Source organism: Abramis brama (genome assembly GCF_963993115.1).
Source record: "Abramis brama genome assembly, chromosome: 25".
Classification (NCBI taxonomy): domain Eukaryota; kingdom Metazoa; phylum Chordata; class Actinopteri; order Cypriniformes; family Leuciscidae; genus Abramis; species Abramis brama.
In genome coordinates this window covers 25,617,312-25,643,711 of record NC_139987.1, presented here as the reverse complement: position 1 = coordinate 25,643,711, position 26,400 = coordinate 25,617,312, and the positions used below count along the sequence as shown (strand labels likewise).

General features: G+C 35.5%; 1 protein-coding gene across 1 annotated transcript in view; it reads right to left on the bottom strand.

Annotated features, from left to right (window-relative positions):
* rasgrf2a (Ras protein-specific guanine nucleotide-releasing factor 2a) overlaps window positions 1-26,400 on the bottom strand; it is a 42,240-nt gene continuing 15,840 nt past the window's right edge. Inside the window, exons 8-28 of the mRNA XM_084105057.1 lie at window positions 26,257-26,366; window positions 25,352-25,470; window positions 23,093-23,253; window positions 20,102-20,168; window positions 19,810-19,946; window positions 17,831-17,913; window positions 16,725-16,973; window positions 15,173-15,265; window positions 13,418-13,800; window positions 12,700-12,819; window positions 11,432-11,521; window positions 11,250-11,356; window positions 6,696-6,808; window positions 5,296-5,356; window positions 5,120-5,223; window positions 4,926-5,010; window positions 2,054-2,251; window positions 1,861-1,940; window positions 1,664-1,781; window positions 1,511-1,579; window positions 1-481 (exon numbers count right to left, since the gene is read on the bottom strand). Coding sequence (XP_083961183.1) covers window positions 383-481; window positions 1,511-1,579; window positions 1,664-1,781; window positions 1,861-1,940; window positions 2,054-2,251; window positions 4,926-5,010; window positions 5,120-5,223; window positions 5,296-5,356; window positions 6,696-6,808; window positions 11,250-11,356; window positions 11,432-11,521; window positions 12,700-12,819; window positions 13,418-13,800; window positions 15,173-15,265; window positions 16,725-16,973; window positions 17,831-17,913; window positions 19,810-19,946; window positions 20,102-20,168; window positions 23,093-23,253; window positions 25,352-25,470; window positions 26,257-26,366 — 2,646 coding nt within the window. The 3' untranslated portion in view covers window positions 1-382. The remainder of the gene's footprint in view (window positions 482-1,510; window positions 1,580-1,663; window positions 1,782-1,860; window positions 1,941-2,053; window positions 2,252-4,925; window positions 5,011-5,119; window positions 5,224-5,295; window positions 5,357-6,695; window positions 6,809-11,249; window positions 11,357-11,431; window positions 11,522-12,699; window positions 12,820-13,417; window positions 13,801-15,172; window positions 15,266-16,724; window positions 16,974-17,830; window positions 17,914-19,809; window positions 19,947-20,101; window positions 20,169-23,092; window positions 23,254-25,351; window positions 25,471-26,256; window positions 26,367-26,400) is intronic.

Sequence of the window (26,400 nt, the reverse complement as noted above, 5' to 3'; positions counted from 1 at the left end):
ACACTTGTGATGTAATTTATTGATATCTGAACAGACATTTCTACACATACAAAAATGATTCTCATTATACTATACTAAAGATCTGACATTTAAAATTAAAGGTAAAAACATTTCAAGAGATTATCAAATTGATATTAAAATGTATCATGCTAGAAATATGCACTCCGGAATATTATAACTGTACATAATATTTAAAAAAAGGCACATTTATACCTGAGTTTACAGCAAAAAAATTCACAATACGAAATTCTATGCAATGAAGTAAATAAACTGATAGATTGTCGTTTCTAGAATGGACAGACTTTAGTTCAGATGGAAGTATAGATTCCCACAGAAGCTTCTTACTTGATATCTGCGTCTGGTGTAAACATTATCGTCACGTTTAGTTGGCAGGAGGGATTCTTGGCTCAATCTTCAGAGATAGTTCATAAAGTGTGTCCTCATCCATAACTAGAGTCTTATCAAGGAGGAACTGTGTTACCTGAGAGGAGAACAGTCAATCACAACACGATTCCACACTTGGTTCAGCAAACAGACTGAAACTCACTTCCCTTTCATGTTTTAAGTCTAGTCCGCGATAAGTTGCATAAATTGAAAACCAAGTCTTTAACCTTATAAAGCCTATTGCGTCATATTTGACACGCAAATTTCTAAGGCCTGTAAATTATAAACATGATCAAAACGTTACTAAAAAAACTGTTGTATACAATCTACCTCATGCCTTCTGTCGTCTGACTGATAGTTTAGACTTTTTTAGCAAGATTTTTAGTATAATTGAATAAAAAATAACAGCTTGTGAGTTTTTGCTGCAAAATCTTTACTGATTTTTATTAAGTAAACATACGAATAACAATATTTTTAGCAATATTTAAAGTTGAATATTTACTGGACTTAAGTAACTTAGGTTTACTTGATTCTACATGCATCTTTTTTTTAAAAAATCATGTTAAAATGTGAGTATTAAACATGATCATCAGCCTTTTGAGGAAGGTTTACGTATTTGTTCATCTCTCAATCATCATTGTATTGCATTGCATTATAAAAAAAGTGCTTTTGATCATAAAACTAAGCATTTAAATATCATATTACTAAGATGTATTAATGGCAGATATAGAGAGACGACTGATATTAATATTAACTGATATTAATTGCATTTTATGTAAGTAGTCTATACTGTTATAAAGAATTTCATCTCACTTTCTGGCCATAAAATATCAGCATCTGCACCAAATTGCATATTTTTGCTAAGTTTGGGAATAAAATGTAGCTGTTTTCCCTCCATATTTTCACTATATAAACTATAAAAGTCTGATGCATAAAATATGAATCTAAACAAAAAACATGCATGCAAACTTTTTTTGTCTAAGGGTTCAATAAACAGTTAAATTTCAGAAAACATTGAGTTCTTTCATAAGTCAGGCAGTACAGGGTTAAAAGTGTGCATGAGCACTTGACCTAAAGCTCTGTATCTACAGCTTCCATAAGGTCTTGCTACACGTCATGACCGTACCTTGGGTTGCAGGTCTATCCTGTAGGGCGCCTGCTGAAACTGTCGGATCTCTCGTATTATGTGTGAGATCTGTGAAGGACAACAAAAGCACAGCTCTTTACTGATGACCACAAAATGTGAACTGCTGTCTTCCAAAATCCTGACAGAATTTACCATCCTCATTTTAGAGAAGTTGACCAGCCCCTCCTCGGTGAAGTTGGGCGTTCCTTCCTCGATAAACGCCAGATCCGTCAGGTACATGCCCAGATAGGGCACACACGGAGGGTTACAGCTGTGGATTAAATACCACACCATACATTTGACAGAGTATGTGTTTATATTCAGTGTAAAACTAACATACACAAACTCACTTTTTCAGAGTTTCCCTCAGGTTCTTAAACCTCCCTTCAGATGAAACTATCTTCTGCAGCCTGTCCATAAGAGCTTTGGTCTGACAATAAACAAAATCCATGCATGGTTAAAATGGACAAAATGCACACACAAAAAAACACTAATACTGTGTTTGTTTAATCCTATGGAATCTCTGAGGCTTTCTCGACCCACCTGTTTGCAGACCTTGACCCATGTTTTCTTTAACCTGTAAATGGCGCTGCGGTTCAGAGCGGACGTGATCTCCAAGACGCCGTTGTAGTTGTTGAGACAGCGGCATATATCAGCCACAGCCAGCCACTTCTCAATAGAGTTGGCTCTGGAGCTCACGTCGCATTGAGCCATGATCTGAGACGCCACCAGATTACTCATCTATAGAAAAAAATGATCATTCAGTTATATTGACTTGCTCTGACACACATCACATGAAGGAAAATGGCACCATCCTTGTGCATCCTAAAGGACTTTTTGTCTTTTTCAGTTTTTTATTTATTTTTGGATCATTATGCCTTTGTTAATGCCAACATTTCGCAAAAGTGTGTATTTTTATTGGAATTTGGCTATTTTACCTTCATTTCCTTTACTATATCTATTTTACACAAGGCAGACAAAATAGTTACACTTTGAACATTAAAGGCAGTCTTTGTTAATAGGCTTTCGTTCTGTTGGCGAGGCTTCAAAATGACTATTTTTACTATTTATTTATTTTTTCAAAAGCTGGTGCCATTTTTTCAGGCTTGGCCTATAAAGCAAGTACTAGCTTTCTCCTGTTTTCTGCTTCTGCGTATTATAAAGCCAATTGGATAAATTATGCAGCTAAAATTGGTGTGGGTGTGTGGATGTATAATTGTGTGTGTGTGTGTGTGTGTGCAATATTTGAGAAAGAAAAATTCTACTCTACTACATATCACAAATGCCAGCGCTGTCTATACCATTGGAGCTTTACTGGGATCTAATGGAAAACGTTTGGTACTGAAAAATCTTACTGAAAGCTAACTTCAGTTAACTTCAATTTGGAACACAACTTTTTTAGATTTATGGCTTGCATTTTTTGAGTTCAACATGTTTTATAAAATATATATTTTATATAAAACAATGTTCATAAATAATTTTCCTAAACTAAAACCTCTATTACTTTTTTCTTTTTTTAATTCATCTATAACCTGTCAAAAGTCTTTAAAATGAGACCAAATCTGGCAAGTTTTTTGACAATAATTTTTGTTCTCTAAGGACCTCAGAGAAACTTTTTAAATTGACGCACAAGGGTTAAATGCATGCAATTGCTGTTTAATGTTGTCTTTTTTAGTCTTAAAAATGTGTATATCTTTATATATCTACACAAGGATTTCCCAAATGGGGGTTTGTGAGTTGATGAAAAGCTAATAATGAATTATACTGAATGTAAAATTAAAATAAATAAACGGGGCTACACGATAATCGCAATTTATCACTTAGTGTGATTCTCAAATCAAAGGCTGCAATTTAATTAACTGTATAATTGGATACAGTTGTACTAAAAAATAAAAAATAATATTTAATAATTCACTCTGAAACATGCAGCAGACTGCGTTAAATTACCAAATTTACCAAATATTTTTTATTTTACAATACAACTGTAATTTACAACGGTAATATATTTATCTTTATTTTTATAGTTAAAACATACAGTGTGGAGAACAAGTACAGTGCAATGCATAAGTGAATACACCCATGCTAAAGTTGACTAAAAAGAGGAATAAAAAATCATATTTTGGAAATTGAACTTAATGCCTTAATTTAAAAAATTAGGAAAAATCCAACCTTTAAGGACACCAATTTTCTTTGTGAATGAATAATGTATCGTAAATAAATAAATGTTCTTCCTTAAAATACATGGTGCATAAGTCTGAACACCCCTATGTTAAATTCCCATAGAGGCAGGCAGATTTTTATTTTTAAGTATTTTTTTAAAAAAAAATTAGGATACTATGCATCCTGATAAAGTTCCCTTGGCCTTTGGAATTAAAATAGCCCCACATCATCACATATCCTTCACCATACCTAGAGATTGGCATGGGGTACTTTCCATAAGATCATCTCTCAATGCAAATCAAACTAGCTTTTAGGCTAACTGAAATAAAATCATGCCAATCTCTAGGTATGGTGAAGGCTATGTGATGATGTGGGGCTATTTTAATTCCAAAGGCCAAGGGAACTTTATCAGGATGCATAGTATCCTAAAAAAAAAAAAAAAAAATACTTAAAAATAAAAATCTGCCTGCCTCTATGGGAATTTAACATAGGGGTGTACTCACTTATGCACCATGTATTTTAAGGAAGAACATTTATTTATTTACGATACATTATTCATTCACAAAGAAAATTGGTGTCCTTAAAGGTTGGATTTTTCCTAATTTTTTAAATTAAGGCATTAAGTTCAATTTCCAAAATATGATTTTTTATTCCTCTTTTTAGTCAACTTTAGCATGGGTGTATTCACTTACGCATTGCACTGTATTTGATACACAAGTATCTGTGAGAGACGGAATTCTTACTGGTTGGTAGGTGATCAAATACTTATGTCATGCAATAAAATGCAAATTAATTACTTAAAAATCATACAATGTGATTTTCTGGATTTTCCGTCACTCACAGTTGAAGAGTACCTATGATAAAAATTACAGACCTCTACATGCTTTGTAAGTAGGAAAACCTGCAAAATCGGCAGTGCATCAAATACTTGTTCTCCCCACTGTACATCTAATAATAATTATTATTATTATTATTATTATCGACATCTGTGAGCATGCAAATGTGCCATTAAATTAATGAAATATCCTAAAATATCTGGTACTTCAAGTAAATATTTTATGTCTAAGACGTTTGGCTGACAAAAAAGTTTGGGAACATATTATCTTTACCATCTTTTATTCTAAAAGCTTCTGCTTAAATGACTAAAAATAGCTTTATAGACAAACCTGCGCAAACACATTCTGTCATTATTATTTTAAAATCTGAGGATGTGTGTCTGATCTTTTGATGTTTATGGATTATAATTTTTGCCCACATCATTGAAGTGCTGACTGGTCTTCATAATGTACGGAGTCCTTTCACTTTTGTCCGTTTTCATCCAGCCTTGACCAAGAAACTCCCTAGAAACACATCAAACATCTTTATCAAACACTACTATAGAGTAAATCACCAACAATTTATGAATCAAACACTCTAGAGTATTAATTGATGCTCTGATGGAATCCTCACTCGTATGGAATGTTCCGGAACACAATATGGTCCAGTAGAGTAATCTGTTCCGCCAGTTCCATCGCCGACAGTGACTCAAAGCATTCGACCCTCGGACCCTCGGACTAGAAAACACGCAAAATTACACAGGGATGAAAGAAATACATCTACACACACTTCAGTGCAGTGACACTAACCATTTGGACAATATCCTCAATCTTCAACTGTGAATCATCTTGCTCTTCTTGAGAAAGTGCACTGGGGAAAGAGTAAAGAATTATTTATATTCATTTCATTATTCATGCTTGCTCCCCATAGAACACATATTTTAGCATTTAAATCCACAAAATCCCATAGCATTCCTCCTAAGTCTTGTCTTCCACATACACTAGCATTCAATATACTTTATACTTATAATAATACTTTTATTCAGCAAGGATCCATTAAATTGATCAAAAGTGATTTATAATGTTACAAAAGATTTCTATTAATGTTGTTCTTTTGAACTTTCAATAAATCCTGGGAAAAAAGCATCACGGTTTCTGCAAAAATATGAACCAGCACAACTGTTTTCTATGGAAGCTTGTTTCCGCCACAAAATAAAACATTTTAAAAGATAATTGCGACTTTTTATCTCACAATTGCGAGTTTACATCTCGCAATTCTGACTTTATTTCTCAGAATTGCGAGATATAAAGTCAGAATTGCGTGAAATAAAGTCAGAATTGCGAGATTTCTGAATTCGGACTTTTTTTTCTCGCAATTGCGACTTTATATCTTGCAATTCTGACTTTATATCTCACAATTCTGACTTTATAACACATAATTGCGAGTTTATATCTCGCAATTCTGACATCTTTTCTCAGAACTGTGAGATATAAAGTCCAATTCTAAGGGAAAAAAAGACAGACTTTTTTTAATATTTTTTTTTTACCTCAGAATAGTTTATATCTCACAATTCTGACTTTATAACACACAATTCTGACTTTATATCTCCCAACTGTGACTTTATTGCTCAGAATTGTGACTATATCACACAATTGTGACTTTATTTCTCACAATTCTGACTTCATATCTCGCAATTCTGAGAAAAAAAGTCACAATTCTGACTTGATATATCGCAATTGTGAGAAAAAAAGTCAGAATTGTGAGATAAAAAGTCGCAATTATTATTATTTATTTATTTATTTATTATTCAGTGGCGGAAACAAGCTTCCATAGTTTTCAACACTAATGATAATCAGAAATGTTTCTTGAGCAGCAAATCAGCATATTAGTATGATTTCTGAAGGATCATGTCACACTGAAAATTCAACTTTGATCACACGAATAAATAATATTTTAAAATATATTCACATAGAAAACAGTTTTTTTTTTTATTGTAATAATATTTATTTCACTATAAAAAAATGCAGTCTTGGTGAGCAGAATCTTCTTTCAAAAATCGTACTGACTTTTAAACACTAGTGTACACGCTTCAACTAACATAAGGCGAGTAGATGATTCAATATTTTTGGTGAATTATCCCACCCATCTGTCACTGAGCCATCAAACTCTCTCTCTCAGATTTGTAAGGGTTCCTCAGTGGAAGCCTCACCTCAGTATGTTCGCTGCAGCTTTCCTCTCCTGTGGCAGAAGATCTGGATCTCGCAGAACCTCCTCCAGCAGAGCGACCACAGCCGTCGTCAGTTCTGCGCTCATCTCAAAGTCCTGCAAACACAGACAAACACATGGAGTCGCAACGACCAGGCTTGTGTGATGTAGTGGCCGTTCTGGCTAGCGTTTAGTGCCTCATGAGTCTTGAGAGTCACTGCTGAGCCCTTTTCAAATTCAGGTTGCTCCAGGATGTTCCTGTACTTTATGGCCATAAAACCTGAACACAGTGTGTAAATGCGAACCAACCCAACCATTACTGATGCATTGGGTTTTACAAATTTAACACAAAACTAGTGTTTGTGTGCATGCTCATGATCATTCAGAAATCATTCTAACATGATGATTTGCTGCTCAAGAAACATTTCTGATTATTATCGATGTTAAAAACGGTTGTGCTGCTTAATTTTTTTGTAGAAACCATGAAAAAAAAAATCAGGATTCTTTGATGAATAGAAAGTTCAAAAGAACAGCATTTATTTGAAATAGAATCTTTTGTAAAATTACAAATGTCTACTGTCACATTTGATCAACTTTATATGAAAGCTTGTTTCCGCCACTGAATAAAAAATAAAAAAGGTAATCGTGACTTTTTATCTCACAATTCAGATTTTTTTTCTCTCGCAATTATAAAATCACAGTTATAACGTCAGAATTGCAAGATATAAACTCATAATTGTAAGAAAATATCAGAATTGTGAGGTCACCTCTTCCTCTTAACTGCACTTTATAACTCGCAATTAAGAGTTTATATCACGCAATTATGAGAAGAACGAGATGTACGGGATTTAAACTCGTAAATGCGAGAAAAAAGTCAGAATTTCGAGATATGAACTCACAATTGCAAGGAAAAAATTCTGAATTGTGAGACAAATGATCTTTTAAATTTGTTTAATACCGTGGTGGATACAAGCTTTCCATAATATTATGCATCTTTGTTGAATAAAAGTATTAATATCTTTAAAAAAAAAACTAAAAAACCCTATTTAACAGTAGTGTATTTAAATATAGAAGAAAAAAAATCAGTTTTCAATTTTCAAGTAAATTTGAGTAAATATCCAAGACAGTATTATTTGAATAGTGCTTTTGACAATATATAATATTTCAAAGCAGCTTGAAAAAGAATCACCTCTTAGTTTGTAAAGTACAGAGGCGGACAGAGTACACAGCTTCATTACTTGAGTAAAAGTACAGATACCCCTTGCTAAATTTTACTCAAGTACAAGTAAAAGTACTACAGTCAGATGTCTACTTAAGTAAAAGTACTAAAGTACTTGTTTTTAAAAGTACTTGAGTATCAAGAGTACAAGAGTACATTTTCTAAATTTTGCATTACTACTGCCACAGTGCTTACATTGGTAAACACAGCAAACACTTGAAGCGAAAACTATCATTAACTTGTTCAGAAAATTTAAATAGTCTGGCGAGGTGCGATATTTTTTTTCCCAGGATGGTAGGGGAAGACTCATGAATATTCATTAGGGAAGTCATCCCTGATTGGTCTGATGACCTACCCCCTAACCCCACCCCTAAACCTACCCGTCACTGGGGTTAAGACCAATCAGGGATGACTTCCCTAATGAATATTCATGAGTCTTCCCCTACCATCCTGGGAAAAAAAATACTCCCGGGATGGACCTGCTGCGTCTTCATCCATTATTTCGTCCATGGTTTCGTCTCTTATCTAAATCTGACCATGGAGTTGACTTTGGCGGAAAGCTGAAGGTGATTGCTGATAGGCTGTCCCAATCAGTGGCGCCTGCACAATCCAATCACATTTGAGAGGGAAACAACAAATTGAGGGTTTCCGAGATGTTTCTTTTTTTCTTTTTTTTTTTTTTTTTTAGAAGAAGTAACAGGTACTCACAGTTATGGATAGAAATGTAGTGGAGTAAAGAGTACAATATTTGCCTCTCAAATGTACTTGAGTAAAGTCATGAGTACTCCCCAAAAATGATACTCGAGTAAAGTACAGATCCCTCAAAATTGTACTTAAGTACTGTACTCAAGTAAATGTACTCCGTTACTGTCCGGCTCTGGTAAAGTATGTGATTGAGTTTATCGGCATTACATTAGATATCAGCATCAGTCAATCAAATACTCACTATCATATATCACTAGATAAGCATCTTCTCAATAACTGCCTGCTTACTCAAACATCTGTGAGCCTGAAGAATGGGACATACTACAATAAATAAACCACCAGCTTCCTTCAAATGCCACGCACGCTAAAGGATGGACTAGATTTGACTGGACGCATGTTCCTGACATGTTCACAGCGCGGGGCCCTCGGGGGTCCGCTGACATTTCAGCGCAGTCACTCCTGCACACGATGAAGGACTGAAGAGCGAAGCAGGTCTGAGACCTGTAGAGTCACATGCTCAACGCTGATCATAGAAATCATATAATCATGCACAGGCACAATAGCAATCTACTGTTTTGAGTTTAATGACATTTTGTTTACTTTAAAAAAGAGGGTTTGTGAGTTGATGAAAAGTTCATATATAAATAAATAAAAATACTTTCTCTGAAAAATACCAGTTCAGAGACATGAAAGTGCTCTTTTAATTCTTTTAAATAAATAATATAAAATTGCATACATTATTATTGAACTGACTAAAGTATTTAAAGGGTGAAGGTCACATACATTTTAACATCAGACGTAAATTTGATGTTACATCTACTTGTTTTATATAGAATTGTTCTATACTGTGTTTAATGCAATGACATCAGAAGTAACTGTAATTAAATTACAGGAAAATTGGAAAGGGAGTAATTCCTTACTTTACTTTTTCAAGGGTAAAGTAATAAAATTACGGTAATTAATTACTTAGTAATGCATTACACCCAACATGCGATTGTGTCATTAAATTATTGAAATATTAACATAAAATCTCAGAGGTTGGTTCAAGTAAATATTTTACGTCTAAGGTTAAACCCATTGCTTTATTACAATAAACAATTTGAATTGCACTTTATTTTACTGTATGTGTACGTGTACTTACAGTGTTCTTGTCTAAGAAAATACTGGGTAATATAAGGTAACTGCATGGGTTAAGGTTAGGTTTAGGTTTAGTACCAAGCTATAACCCAGTTATTATAATTACTGTAATAAGTACACAGTATGTACATGTGGAACAGGACTGTAAAATAAAGTGCTGTTGGGTAATTTGTAATACAAAACAATTGTCTTAAAGGTGCCCTTGCATGGATTATTTTATTATTTTAGAATGTTTCCTGGGGTGCCCTTATAATGTTAGTATGTTTTTTAGATCAAAATTTGTTATAATTTAGAAATAAAAGGCATTTTTCCTAGCCTGATTTTAGCCTCTGATTTGAACACTCTGTTTGAAGGGGCGTGTCTGTGTGAGACCTCAGTGTAAACGCCCACTGCCGTGATTGGCTGCTGTAAGACTTCAGTGTAAACGCCCACTGCCGTGATTGGCTGCTGTGAGACTTCAGTGTAAACGCCCACTGCTGTGATTGGCTGCTGTGAGACTTCAGTGTAAACGCCCACTGCTGTGATTGGCTGCTGTGAAACTATAGTGTAAGCCTGTTGATCACGTGAATGAAGATCTTATCATTGCAACGCAGTTTCTGCACTCTCACTAATGATTTCACCAATGCAAACATGATGTACGTACAGTAAGAGCTTCGTTGTGCAGTGTAACAGCGTCATTGATTTCATAACGAGTTTTGGCAAGTGTCCAGATAAACTCGCGCTGTGTGATTGACAGCTTGGGCGATTGGAAAGGGATTGTTCTTTGATCGCTATCTGTATATTAATCACAGTTTAAGTAAGATTATTTTCATCCTACTAAGAGAAACGAAGTGAAGTTGATCGTTTAGTCACTGGCTTGATTTACTGATGCATAAACAGTATTGAACGACTTTGAGAGAAAGATTATCTGTCTGAACTTGAACAATTACACATCAGAAATTCACATAACCCACTGGTTCTTCAGAGGCTCGGATGAAGGAACTAAAAAAATACCTTTGTGGTCATTTGTACATCCAAACACTGAGCAACTGCCATGCTTCGTTCGCTCGTTTGCAAGCCATGATGTCTCTCGAAGAAAAATGATTCGGACGATGATTCGGCTGCGCAGTTCCGCCTGGCCTTGAACATGGGCTGGCATATGCAAATTTTTGGAGGCGTACATATTAATGATCCCGACTGTTGCGTCACAGTCGGTGTTATGTGGAGATTCGCCTGTTTTTCAGGGGTGTTTTTCAAAAACGAGATTTAAATAAGAAGGAGAAAACAATGGTGTTTGAGACTCACTGTATGTCATGTCCATGTACTGAACTCTTGTTATTTAACTATGCCAAGATAAATTCAATTTCAAATTCTAGGGCACCTTTAATGTACTGTGATTAATCAACAGGGGAGAGTATCTACTTTAGATCTCTACCCTCTTCACCTGTAGTGTCCTCCTAGTCGTGTCTCTATTATGAATGATAAATGGCTCATGGAACTGGAAATGACCACACAAACCTGCGAGTGTTTGGAGACCCAGTGGCGCAGGACGTTGAGCACTCTGTTGGTGGCGGCCCTGCGGATGAGGAACTCTTTATCGTACGCTTTCTCTGGGTTGGTGAATCCTGAATGAGAGACGGCAGGAGAAGTGTGTGAGCGTGAGGAGAGAGAACTGGGAGATCAGCTTTAGCGAGTCTAACCCTGTGGGCTGCTGTGTCCAGCGGCGGCGGTGGCGATGGCGAAGGCGGACGCGGGGGACACGGCACAGCGGGAGCTCTCGGGACACTGACCTATGAGGACACAACGGGAGACAACACTGTTAAACAAGAAAAATCTTTTTTTCCCCAATCCATGCAGATCATTTATTGAAATTAAAGCCGTTAAAACTCATCTTTGATCACCAAAAAAAAAATTCTGTGAATTTTTTTTTCTTCATGCCTTAAAATATCTTGAATGTAACTCTACACCCTTGTCTTATTTAGTATACACAGTTCTATGAATATGCTAATTAGCCCCACCTCCACTCACTCTCAGAGATCCACTCGACCAACTTACTGTAAACGCTGCACAATGGTGTCGCTCTTTACAATGTCGGACACATAACGGTAATTAATATGATTAGCATTTGACCATGTTATCAAACAACTAATAATGTGTTGCTAATGTTCCACAAACCATGTTCCCGTTCACATCTCAGAGTCAGACAGTTGCCTTCTAACGATCATCAGAAACGCTTTGAACAACAGTGGAGAAAGGCATATAGTTCATCGTAACATCGTAATATACATCATACACCAGCTATATTGCTAAATCTACACGATTTTTCATATCGACATAAACATATAACGGATAACATGGCATCTCTTGAGCCTCCCCTGCTAGTTCACTGTTAATGATATGCTAAAGCCCGCCGGCACGTTGATCTGATTGGTTACAAGGTAGTTTGTGACGTCAGAAACACCAGCGATTTCAAAGCGTGTTTTTGAGACTGTCTTTGGTTCACTGCAGTTTTAAGGAGAAAATACTTAGCAATGGTGTCGACTTATGAATTTACACATGGTTTGTCTTAAAGCACATTAAAAACACCACATAGACACATAAACAACATTAAAAGCTGGATTTTCACCATAGGGGGACTTTAAGATAATGTGCAGTCTGGGACACTTTTTAAACCGTATTGAAGAAGTTCACATGTATGCAGGACACTGGTTAAAATAAACCAATTAAATAAAAACAAATTTAAATTAAATAGATGAAAATCTATATTTTGTGTCACGAGAAAATGAGAAATATATATTCAGCCAATTGTGTCCAAAAGTTTGACTGGTAGAGTAGATGTTTTAAAGGTAAAGTATAAAAAATCTATGTTAAATTTGCACTAAAACTAGATGTTGTGTTTGTTGTAAGAAACATTGAGTAACATGTGAAGTTCAGGGGAAGAGTGTGAAGTCTGTGTGTTTGAGAATACCTGCAGGCTGTCTGTAGCGAAGGTGTCGAGGTGTGGATGGCGAGCGGCACGGGGACATGTCTCCGGAATCACTGGCCGTCTCCGGAATGAACTTGTCCAATGACACGGACTCTAGTACAGCTGTCAGGAACAGCAGACAACACCAGTCATGAGTTTTGGGTGATGTGGAATTATTATCATTCATAAACAAAGAAAATAGAGCATTTACAATTATATCTATCTGTCCATCCATCCATCCATCCATCCATCCATCCATCTACTATCTATCTATCTATCTATCTATCTATCTATCTATCTATCTATCTATCTATCTATCTATCTATCATCTATCTATCTATCTATCTATCTATCTATCTATCTATCTATCTATCTATCCATCCATCCATCCATCCATCCATCCATCCATCCATCCATCCATCTAAAATTGAGATGAACAGCTCAAACAAGCAGTTTGACAAAAGAAAAAATGCTCTCAAGAGCCCTGAGAGGAGACCACATAAGATCTCAACAAGAGTCATCCATGTTTAATCAGTTCCATGTTTAATATCCTTCTAAGCATCGAGTAAACATGTTATCATGAGAGTCGTCCATGTTTAATATCCTTCTAAGCATGGAGTAAACACGTTATCATGTCGCACTGGCTTTCAGACGAGCTGTTCTCCATTCAATATGGAGAGAATTTGAGGCTGACCGACAGAGGACCCACAACAGCGCTCACCTCGTCGAATGCTCCGCCGCAGCTTCCCACAGAACGCATCTAAGCGAGGCATCTCCTCCTCCGGGGTGGAGGGACTGAGCTCGGGGGACCCGGGGCCCCGGCTGAGGTCCAGAGGGGCTTTGGTGCAGGTGTGGGGAGGAGAGGACAGGACGGGGGTGAACGTAGACGTCGGGCTGCTTGCCGTCGACAGGTCCAAGGCGCCGCTCTTACAGCTCACAGGAGAACTGAGGGACAGCTTTCGGGAGTGGATGGGGGAAGAGGTGCGAGAGGGGATGGAGACGGGCGGAGGAGAGGAGAACTTGCGACAGAGACGAGGGGATTTGTTGTTCAGGTGCTCTCCGCTCCAGGGGCCTTGGTTGGTGGCGAAGAAGAGCTCGAGGGACCTAAACCATCAGCATAAGATGGAAACAAGTGAATAAATGCATCTCACAACAAGAACATGCCTTACAGAAATACCAGTTTATGTTTAAAAGCACACGTTAATATTAAAATAAAACCCTGCTTCACAACGGAGATCATTTACATCTATCTATCTATCTATATGTCTGTCTCTGTCTATCTCTCACTCTGTCTGTCTGTCTGTCTGTCTATATCTATCTATCTATCTATCTATCTATCTATCTATCTATCTATCTATCTATCTATCTATCTATCTATCTATCAGTCTGTCTGTCTGTCTGTCTGTCTACCTATCTATCATTCTATGCATCTAGCTATCTCTGTCTGTCTGTCTATCTATCAGTCTATCTATCTATCTATCTGTCTATCTGTCTGTCTGTCTGTCTGTCTGTCTATCTATCTATCTATCTATCTGTCTGTCTGTCTATCTATCTATCTATCAATCATTCTATGCATCTATCTATCTCTTTCTGTCTGTCTGTCTGTCTATCTATCTATCTATCTATCTATCTATCTGTCTGTCTGTCTGTCTGTCTGTCTGTCTGTGTCTGTCTATCTATCTATCTATCTATCTATCTATCTATCTATCTATCTATCTATCTATCTATCTGTCTGTCTGTCTGTCTGTCTATCTATCATTCTATGCATCTATCTATCTCTTTCTGTCTGTCTGTCTGTCTGTCTGTCTGTCTGTCTGTCTGTCTGTCTGTCTATCTATCTATCTATCTATCTATCTATCTATCAATCATTCTATGCATCTATCTATCTCTTTCTGTCTGTCTGTCTGTCTGTCTGTCTGTGTCTATCTATCTATCTATCTATCTATCTATCTATCTATCTATCTATCTATCTATCTATCTATCTATCTATCTATCTGTCTGTCTGTCTGTCTGTCTGTCTGTCTGTCTGTCTATCTATCTATCATTCTATGCATCTATCTATCTCTTTCTGTCTATCTATCTATCTCTTTCTGTCTATCTATCTATCTCTTTCTGTCTATCTATCTATCTATCTATCTATCTATCTATCTATCTATCTATCTATCTATCTATCTATCTATCTATCTATCTCTGTCTGTCTGTCTAATAAGATATTCCTTTATAGAAATACCAGTTTTTGTTTTAAAACAGACATTAACCTTAAAATAAAAATGTACATATAGAAGCCTTAAAGGTACAGTAGCAAAAACAACCTGTTTAACTATAAGGGTCAGAAAGAGAGTGGAAAATGATCATGAAAAACTAAATTACGACATGAAACCTTGACTGATATAATAAAATGGACACAAGGGAAAATAAAGTCCACAAACATTGTAAAACAAATACAAAACAGAGGGAGAGACGAGGGATGAGTTACTTGGACTGGTCCAGTGCAAGGCTTGTGATCTTCAGGCTGTAGTCTGGACAGATGGAGGAGATGGACAAACGGTCGGAGGAATGATACTGAACCCTGTGAGTGACAGCGAGGCAGGAACAGGAGGATTGTGGGAAGCAGAGTATCGAGGGAAAAGAGTGAGTTCTGTGATCTGAAGATCTGAAGACCTTAACATCCTGTGAGCATCTTTCAGTGTACTGTAAAAGTTCTGACGTTTAAGTGTACTGTACTGATCAATTACAATCAGGGTTTGAAATTAACACCCGCCAACCTGCCAAATGCGGGTAAAAATGAACTTTGGCACAATTTGGCGTGTTATTATGTTTACTCACTTTGCTGGGGAAGTTCGTGTAAGCCAAATCTGCGCAGATTTAGCGCAAAAACTCAACTCGTGAGTCGTGAGTCATAGTAATATATTAAATTACAGCGTATTGTGCAGAATCTGCGTATTTCTGGCTTACTTGAACACACACGTCACTAAGCAACAGATAACAGTGTGCTTGTTCACTTGCATTGTATATATAAAAGCGGTGACGTAGTTAATCTGGTTAATTTCTTCTTCTTCTTTTGGCTAGTAGAACTGAATCGCCGGTAACTTAAAAATTTAGTAGCCAAATTGGCCGGTGAGTGAAAAAGTGAATTTCAAACCCTGATTACAATCATTATCAATTATCAACACAGGTTTGTGTGCTTTGAAATGAGGAACTTTCATCAGTGACGTCACTTTACAGGAGAAAACACATTACAAAAACTGAGCAAGGCCAGTTATTCAGAGCATTTATTTGGATTTTACTTTATAATGTTTATATTTTAAAACTTTTTTATTTCCTTCAGTTTGCATGTTTGAAAAGGTGAATTTGGCATATCATTAAATAATATGTTTTTTTCTAAATCAAACTGGTATTTGCATCCAATTGAAAACTGATTAATCAAAGAAATAATTAAAAGATTAATTATTCATTAAAATAATTCTTAGTCGCACTCCTAATATTCCAATAATTAATAACCATTCAAAAGTTTTTGATCAGTAAGTTTTTGGAAGAAGAATCTTATCACCACGGCTGCATTTATTTGATAATAATATATATTGCTTTTATGAAAAGTTTTCTATTTTTATTTATTTATTTGTATCTTAAATGACAATAAAAAACCTTTTTTATTTTTTCTGTCATGGCCAAAGCTCCATTTTCAGCAGCCATTACTCCAGTTTGAAACAGAAATGATAATTATTTGATCAGTATTATTATTATTATTAGAAAACATTATAAATAACTATCATTTTAATGCATTCATGCTGAATAAAAGGATAATTTTCTTTAAAAAAAAATAAAATAATCTGTAATTCTTTTGAATGGTGCTGTACACAATCAAAATGAACTTCAAATGAAGGATATCACAATCATCACAATGCCGGCATTCAGACAAGGATGAAGAACGTGTTTTGAATGTGAGAAAAACATACCGAAATGAATGGTTTTTGCATTGATGAACACATTTAAGTGGAGAAAAACTGCTGAGTGACAGGAACTCTAACCTGACCGGTATAGAGGTGAAGGGTTTCTTGTAGATGTCGGCCAGTTTGTCCATCACCACCGCAGCAGTGGTGAAGATGCGGTAGGTGTGGAGGAAGGTGTTGAGGAAGTCGATGGACAGAAAGCGCAGGTCGGTCAGTCTTTCCAGCAGTCTGTCCACGCTGGCGTAACGGATCTGAGGCACCTTGCAGGAGTTCAGCGTCTTACTGAAGCAGATGTCCACGTCGTCCTTGTGGAGGCGGGCATCAGACCTGCAGATCACAGATACGGATGAGCACGTTTATTTTAAAGTGACGTGAGAACAAACTAATTGAGTTGAACCAACTATTTACAGTGAATTCATCTGGACTGATTAAGTGTTGTTATTTTGTAACTTAAACTGACACTCTTGGATGATCTTGCCCTCTATAAATACTAGTTTATGTTTAAAAGCACACATTAACCTTAAAATAAAACCCTGCTTCATTTACATATAGAAGTCTTAAAGGTACAGTAGCAAAAAAAAACAGTTTATTACATCTATCTATCTATCTATCTATCTATCTATCTATCTATCTATCTATCTATCTATCTATCTATCTATCTATCTGTCTGTCTATCTATCTGTCTGTCTGTCTGTCTGTCTGTCTGTCTGTCTATCTATCTATCTATCTATCTGTCTGTCTGTCTATCTATCTATCTATCTATCTATCTATCTATCTATCTGTCTATCATCTGTGTCTATCTATCTGTCTGTCTATCTATCTATCATTTTAGATAATACAAATTATGCTGAAATGAAATAAAATATAAATATTAGATGAAAATCTTAAATTTCAATAAGAAATTGAAATTTGAAATGTTGCCTTAGCAACTAACAGAAATAAAATAAGTTGAAGTACTAAAATGACTAAAAAACTGACATAAAAATAAATTAAAGCTAAATGGATATATTTGGGGAAAAAACGAACTAATAAACATGACAAAAGCAAATAAAATTCAAATGAAAACTGAAAAAATAAAAATAAAAGCTAATTGAGATGCAATAATAGTATATAAAAATAACTGCTAAATGAATACATGTAAAATGTAAATGTACTAAAATAACACTGGACTGATTGTGTTTTACTTGATCATGTGAGGCACGGTGACTTTGGAGTTGTCCTCAAACACGCTGGTCATCAAGCCATTGCAGCGAATGTTGTCAATGCACTGTGTAGAAATCATAAAAATGGAGACAAATACAACAGAATGGAATGACTTCACTCTCAAGCACTAGCAACTGTAATAGGAGTCCAAATGAACAAACTACGGGAGCAGAAAACAATCTTTATCAGTTATCAGCTGTCTGATTAGGCCAATATTCAAAGCAGATCATATTCTGGCTTATATTTCCTATTCAAACTCTTTTTAATTAAACAACAGTTCATCTGAAGCATGTAAAATTTTAGACAAATAAATAGATCTAATATTAACCCAAATTTGTATACTGGTTCATCTCTAGGGCAAACTGTATAACAGACAGCTCTTGCTAAATATACTATGCAAAAACTGTCAAGTCAGTGAAACTATTTGTGTCAATGCAAATATAATGGAAACTTCTCACTCGTGTTGCTTTCTAGAAAACAACACCCTGCTGTGTGTAAACTGGGTTTGACTGAATCTCTGTATTTCTCAACTTCAGTTAATAAAAATTACTGTCCATGCATTTTCATGTTTCTTATGAGTGGTAATATTCTTAGATCATTATCTGCAGCTTGTTTTATAGATGCACATATTGTGAAAGGTCTGAAAAAGAGTGTTAAAGTCATGATGAAATGGAAGAAGCAACAGATCTTTTCTTCCGTATTGTGACGTACATCCGAATGTAATGGATTTTTTAAAAAAAGAGATAAATGTAGGGTGGGGTTGCATGGCTCTGAGCATCAGTTGCTGATTGGATGTTGAGATGTGGGTGTGGCAGATGAAAGCAAGCTTGCAGGGGCGGAGTTTAAACGCACTAAATGATTGGAGAAATCCTGCATACATCACCAGAGAGAAGTCTGTCATTTTCACATAAGGTCTACTTTATGATATTTTGATTAAAGAGTTAGTTGACCCAAAAATTAAAATTGATGTCATTAATTACTCACCTCTAATGTCGTTCCAAACCCGTAAGACCTTGACGAAAATCATACGGGTTTGGAACAACATGAGGGTGAGTAATTAAAGACAGAATTTTCATTTTTGGGTGAACTAACCCTTTAAAGTCACCATGAAATCAAATTGGACAATTATTATTATTTTTTTTATACTGCAGTGTTTATTATAAAAAAATTATCCGTACACAAATTCATGTGCCTCGTAATCTTTAAAGCTACACTGTGTAATTTTTTAAGTTGATTCTTAGCAAAAAACACTTTGTTCTTTCAAAATGATATGTGCTCATTAATGTGTAATTACTTCTACCAACTAATCAAGTATTCTCGTGAATGTAGAATCTGCCATTTAGAATACACACGAGCGAGTCGCTCGAATGGCGGCAGCCATGTTGCGCCTCCATCTTGAAAATACATTAGCCAAAGAGGGACATACCTGGAAATTCAAGCTACGCCTTTCGCGTTTTTACACTCAGTGGCACCGTGACGAATGCGAGGGGGAGATTACTCGCGACTGCCGGCAGATTTGAAATAATACGGCCACCGTAGGAGTTAAAACGCCCTCGGAATGGGAGGGGCTAGAAAGTAATATTCAGTTGGTAGTCATAAACAATTTCACCGCTAGATGGGAGAAAATCCTACACAGTGTAGCTTTAATCAAAATAACATCTCTTCTCTGATGACGAGGACGGGGCAACCTGTCACTCACATGAGATCCACAACCATCCAATCAATTCCCCAAAGACAAAATCAAGCCCCGCCCTACATTTATTCTTGTTCCAGAAGTCGTTTCACTTGTATATGCGTCACAATAGGGAAGAAAAGTTTATTGCAACTTCCATTCCAAGTCTACTTTAAACATTACAAGGTTGAAGAATAATGACACATGGATGCACGGATGAATTATTCACAATAAGATCTATAACATGCATTTCATACGGACTTCCAGCATGTAGCGTGTAGATTGTACCTGGCTCATGTCACTGGTCCAGGCTGCTTTCTCCTGCCGAGACGGCGCGAGCAGAACCACAGAAAACGACGGACCATCAGGAGGTTCAACCACTATTTTAAACTCCAGACGGTTGAATCCCTGACCAGCAGCATTATCTGAGGAGATACCGAATCAAAATGAACTCTAGTTACTTCCTTAATACATGTGCACATTGCTATGAGGTTTATCTTGGATATTTTGCTTGCTTCGGGTTGTTGGTATTGCTATGATTTATATTAAGATTGACTGTTGGGTCTGACGTCACACTTACAGTCTTCATCACTGGCGTCCAGCTCCTCGATAAGCGTACACTCTATCAGAGACAACGTGCCTCCTTGCTGTGGTTTTGAGGAAAGGTACTCAGTTATTTTATGCTTTTGCATGAAATGGTTACAGCCAGGGCTTGACATTAACACCCGGGTGTATTTCAGTAGTGGTGTGTTACTCCTACTGGCCATTTTGGCAGGTTGAATTTTATATATAATATATACAGTTTTCAATTGTAGTCTTTTAAGGCATCTAAAATTATAAACTAAGTGCAATGTAGTGTTGTCAAATTTTTTTTATTTTTCCGATACATATCGATACTGAAATATCTGAAATGCTTCAAATACTAATTTTCCGCAGAATAGACACACGATACCAGCTGCGCTTTCTCTCTCTCTCATCTCTCCGACAGCGAGTGACACACAAACCCGCCTCTCTTCACTCACTCGTTTCATTTGCTCCGGATGAATATTGTTGCTGTTACAGGGCTTGAATTTCAGCGTGGGATTGAGTGTATTGCGCATATTTTTACTCACTCCTGCAGATTTTGTCCTCACACCCAAAGTGCGTCCACATAAAGCCGCCTCTCAGTGCTAAATTGAGTTCTTTTTCACGGCTTATTGCGCTTAAACAGTACCCTGGTAATCCAGTTGAATTTGCTCTGCGAGATACTCTGGTGTCGAGTAATGATGCTCATTAAATATGCCCCTCTATCTGAGCTGCACCAATCACATCGGGTTATCTGATATAGGCGGGCCAGAGGTGAGATGACGACAGCGCTGTGACGTCGAAGTCATTAGTAAACATTGCAAGATGGCGATGGATGAACACCAGCTGTTTGAAACGGCTTTGGCCGCTACAATGAACGAGTTAGACTTGGCTTTTTATCTAAAAGAGGAACAGAAGACGCCGCTCGAATCCTTCCTTTGCAAGAAGGGTGTTTTTGCTGTTTTGCCGACCGGATACGGCAAGAGTCTAATCTACCAGTTAGCTCCACTGGTAGCTAAGCGTATGGGGCTTGTTGTGATTGGTCGTAGTGTTATCCAATTGTGCGCAGTGAGATTTTCAAATGCATGCTTGGTGCCGCCCCTCGAGCTGGCCGATATTCATTAGTCGACGCCAGACCATTAAAGGAACTGTATGTAGGATTGTGGCCAAAACTGGTACTGCAATCACTTTAAAAATACTATAGAGCGGTGTATCCCCTCCCCCTCCCCCCTGACTCGAGGTTGCCAGATAAGCTGAATTCAGCAGAAACGTATGCTTCAATGAGCTTCCGACGAGACGTACACAGTAAGTTTTTTTCTGTTAATTATGTTTATGCATCATGAGAGATATTTTGATAAGTAATTATGTATAAAAAATGTACTAATTGTCATTAGTTAAATATAATCGTAAAGATTTATGCTCGTATGTGACAGTATCGTAAAGATGTATGCTCGTATGTGACAGTAATCGTAAAGATGTAACGTTATGCTCGTATGTGACAGACAGAACGGTAGCTGTAAGTCTAACTTGTAACGTTATGTATCTGTCATTAATGTAAGTACAAGCACAAGCCTATGTCACTATGTGTAATACAGCTATTCATTTAGCTGATGCTATAAGTGAAAGTGACCAGCTGTATTTTTTTACTTCCCCTGCAGCACGCGTCCATAACACGCTAAAATATGTGATGTGAAATACAGGTCAACTTGCAGCATGTGTAACTTAGTCCACGATATTGTCGAATCATTTTTTCTGAGGTAAAGTTAGGCTTCTGTCTCAATTACGTTTCAAATTGCCATAATGGGCGTGCTAATGTTGTTTTCCTCAGCGTCTCAGCATAATGACAGAGAAACGGGCTCCTATGCATTGCTAATGTTAGCATACGTCCATGTGAGCTAACGTTACGTTACTTTGCACGAACATGCATAACTTTGTTCGACTGTCATGAATATATGATATGTGCATTGACATCAAGTACAAGTTAGCCAAGCACAAGTTAGATGAATCTTACCTGTCCAGGAGAAAATTAGCTACGTTGGCGTCTGTGTTCAAATTCTTCTCCGTTTTCAGCTGTCTCCATCTTTCAAAAGCATCTCCTATACAAATTCTGGTTTTATTTCGGACTTTGTCACGACGAATTTCTGAATAATAACGAGGTCTTTTTGATTTAGTAACGTTAGACATTTTTATCCGACTAGAGCTAGGGTAGGTTAGAGCAAAGCTGGCAACCCGGATCCTGAAACACTTAATGACTTTGTGATTGGTAGATAGCTGGAGGGAGGCGCGTCAGGCCAAAACACAAAATGACAACATCAACATCAGTTGAGGGCTGCAAGTCCACTTTTTAAATGACAATATCCTAGCCATACTACTGTTGTCAGTGATATAAGTATTTGAAATTAACATGATTTCTTAATGTCTAGTGACACATCAGGGCCATTTTATGATTAATTGAAATAGATTTCTTACATACAGCTCCTTTAATCTTTTAGATTTAGGTCTGGATTTCCAGGCTACTTAAACACAAAATAATGTCAAAATGCCGGTCTTGGCGAGTATTCATGTAAACACAGTCACTTATGTTTTAAGTGAACGTAAACAGTTGAAAAAGAAAACGCATGTGTAACAGTATAATAGATCCGTGCGTCAGGTCTAAAGTGACAGCAGCCTAATATACCCGCTGCTAAATATCTATATGGCAGTTTTGGTATCGATGTCAAAATTGGTATCGATGTCAAAATTGTGGCCAGTGGCTGGAAACTTTGTAAACCCACTAGTCACAGTGGCTGGAGAGCAAAAAAGTTAATGTCAAGCCCTGGTTACAGTAATAGTTCACCCTGAATTGATCTTTTTAATGAAGGTGGACAGACTGACAATGTAAATAAGAAAATATTTGGGATAGGAACAACATGAGGGTGATTAAATGATGAGAATATTTTAGGGTGAACTTCCTTTAAGATATTCACTTTGAGTCTTTAAATAGCTGAGCTGTTCAGAGTCGACTCACTTTGAGCAGGTGCAGTTTGCCGCCAGATGTACGTGTGCAGATGAGGAAGTGTTTGGTGAACAGAAAACACTGGCGTTCAGCTTCTTTCCTGAGCGTCAGCGAGCCCAGACGCACCTTACTCAGTTTACCCTTCTCCACAGAGGGCAGCTGAATCAGAGAGCCTACAGGAAACACACACACACACACACATCAGCTCTTAACCGAGAGGAAGGAGAACATTAAAGACAGCGTTTCAGGGAGAGAGGGCAGCACTGTCTCATCGAGAAAAGCTTCTCTACGAGACATGATGCACTAAAATGGCAGATTAGGTCTCATTAGAGCACATTCACACCTTCCTGTCAGTGGGGAGCAGCGCTGAATGAGATCAGTGTTTGGGTGGACCTGAAACAAGCATACACTGATATTCAGACAAAACTAGAGACTGACTCCAGTTAAGCTGTTCAACTTTTCATTTAAATAAAGAAAAATATTTAAATAAATAAATAAATAATACGAATATGTATTTGAAATAAATAGATTGTTTATTTGAAAACAATTATATATATATACAGTGCAATGCATAAGTGAATACACCCATGCTAAAGTTGACTAAAAAGAGGAATAAAAAATCATATTTTGGAAATTGAACTTAATGCCTTAATTTAAAAAATTAGGAAAAATCCAACCTTTAAGGACACCAATTTTCTTTGTGAATGAATAATGTATCGTAAATAAATAAATGTTCTTCCTTAAAATACATGGTGCATAAGTGAGTACACCCCTATGTTAAATTCCCATAGAGGCAGGCAGATTTTTATTTTTAAGTATTTAAAAAAAAAAAAAAGTAGGATACTATGCATCCTGATAAAGTTCCCTTGGCCTTTGGAATTAAAATAGCCCCACATCATCACATAGCCTTCACCATACCTAGAGATTGGCATGGAGTACTTTCCATAAGATCATCTCTCAATGCAAATCAAACTAGCTTTTAGGCTAACTGAAATAAAATCATGCCAATCTCTAGGTATGGTGAAGGCTATGTGATGATGTGGGGCTATTTTAATTCCAAAGGCCAAGGGAACTTTATCAGGATGCATAGTATCCTAAAAAAAAAATATAAAAAAATACTTAAAAATAAAAATCTGCCTGCCTCTATGGGAATTTAACATAGGGGTGTACTCACTTATGCACCATGTATTTTAAGGAAGAACATTTATTTATTTACGATACATTATTCATTCACAAAGAAAATTGGTGTCCTTAAAGGTTGGATTTTTCCTAATTTTTTAAATTAAGGCATTAAGTTCAATTTCCAAAATATGATTTTTTATTCCTCTTTTTAGTCAACTTTAGCATGGGTGTATTCACTTATGCATTGCACTGTATATATATATATATATATATATATATATATATATATACACATACATGCAAAGAATATTATATTCTTAAATAAACAATATTAATATTAAAATAAATATTTTTGTATAATGTTTTGTAAACATTTCTTTGTACTTTTAAATAAATAATACATATTTATTTTAAACAAATATTTTATTTTTATTTAAAATAAAAAATATTTTTGCACAATACATTTATATATATATATATATATATATATATTTTTTTTTTTATTATTATTTTTTTATTTATTATTATTATTATTATTATTATTATTATTATTTATAAGGAATACAAATTCTAAATACATAATACATATTTATTTTAAATACATTTTTACATTTAAAATAAATAAAATATTGTGTCTGTTTTTATAATATATATATATTTTTTTTTTTTTTTGTATAATTTTTTTGTAAAAATTTCAATATTTTTAAATACTTGAAAAAGATTATATATTTTAAAATAAATAAATAAATAATACATATTTATTTTAAACAAATGTTTTATTTTTATTTAAATAAATAAAACACACAAACATATATATAATATATGTTTAAAATTTAAAAAGAGATTTTTTTTATTCATATTTTTAGGGACTAAAATTGAACATCTGACCCAAAAAAATACTTTCCTTTGTGTTACATGATAAATAGGTCAGTACTCAGTAATATTTATTCATTTAAATAATCAAACTATCAAATAAATAAATAAGCAGTTACTATGGCTCAGCTGGTAGAGCCCGGCACTAGCAATCAACAGCAGAACACACAGGAAGGAAATCACTCATAGAAGATTGGGGGTGGAAATGAGTTATTTGAAAAGGATGTGTCCTGAAATCAAGACATCTCCGCTCACACCCATAATGAACCGTCTCACCCTGCCGTATAAACGTCTGACTGGTGTCCAGCAGAATATCACAGCCCTCCACGATCATTCGCTCGATCGCGAGGTTCTTACGGATGTTTTCTGTGTCACTCACTTCATCATGCATCATTCTGAGAAGAAACATGCAAACACATCTCAATATATATATTAAATAGATTTAAAATGCATATAATACTATATATTTATAAAGTTAGGTGTTTGGCAGAATGGCAGTCAATGTAAATGTGAATTGGACAATATTAAAGCAAGTCAAGTGTGGTCACATGAATGTTAAAAATAAACTTCAAAAGCCTTGTTTGCATTTAAAATAATCACTTTTTCCATAGAGGAAACTGATTGATATGAGAGTTTCATGTTAGAATAACATAACAAATAGAATTTAGTAGATTATCTATATTTTAATTATTTTAAAATAAATAAAATATTTTTTTATCATTTTATACATATATAAATTAGAAAAGAACAAAATATTATGGAAAATTATATATAATTTAAAAAATAATATTATTGTAAAATAAATAATACATATTTATTATAAAAAATAATTTGTATTTTAAAATAAAAAAATATTTTTATAATACATGTTTATTTTTATTTTGTATCATTTTGATTTGAACTGATACAAACAGAATTTTTTTGAACATTTAGAATCTTCACTCACACACAGGTTCCAATTAGAACAAACAAAGTTTTTACAGTTTGAAGCAATAGAAGAACGCCATAAAGAACGTTTCATTCTCTAGTTCTATAATCTGGTGCTTTAAAGAACATTTAAAAGTCAATACACTGAACTGAAGATAATAAATAATAATAAAATGAATAGTAATAATATATAATAAAATTAATATTATACCCTTCTCTACAGGGCATGATTTCTTTTTAAAGCTTTTACTCACTTGGACAGTTCCTCAAGTTTGGATTTGGCGAATTCCAGACTCTTGCGCTCAACATGTTCATGAGGCGTGTGTGCGAGAAGCTCATGAAGGGTGATGATGTATCGTGGGATCTAATAATAAAGGTAATAATCAACAATTAAAATA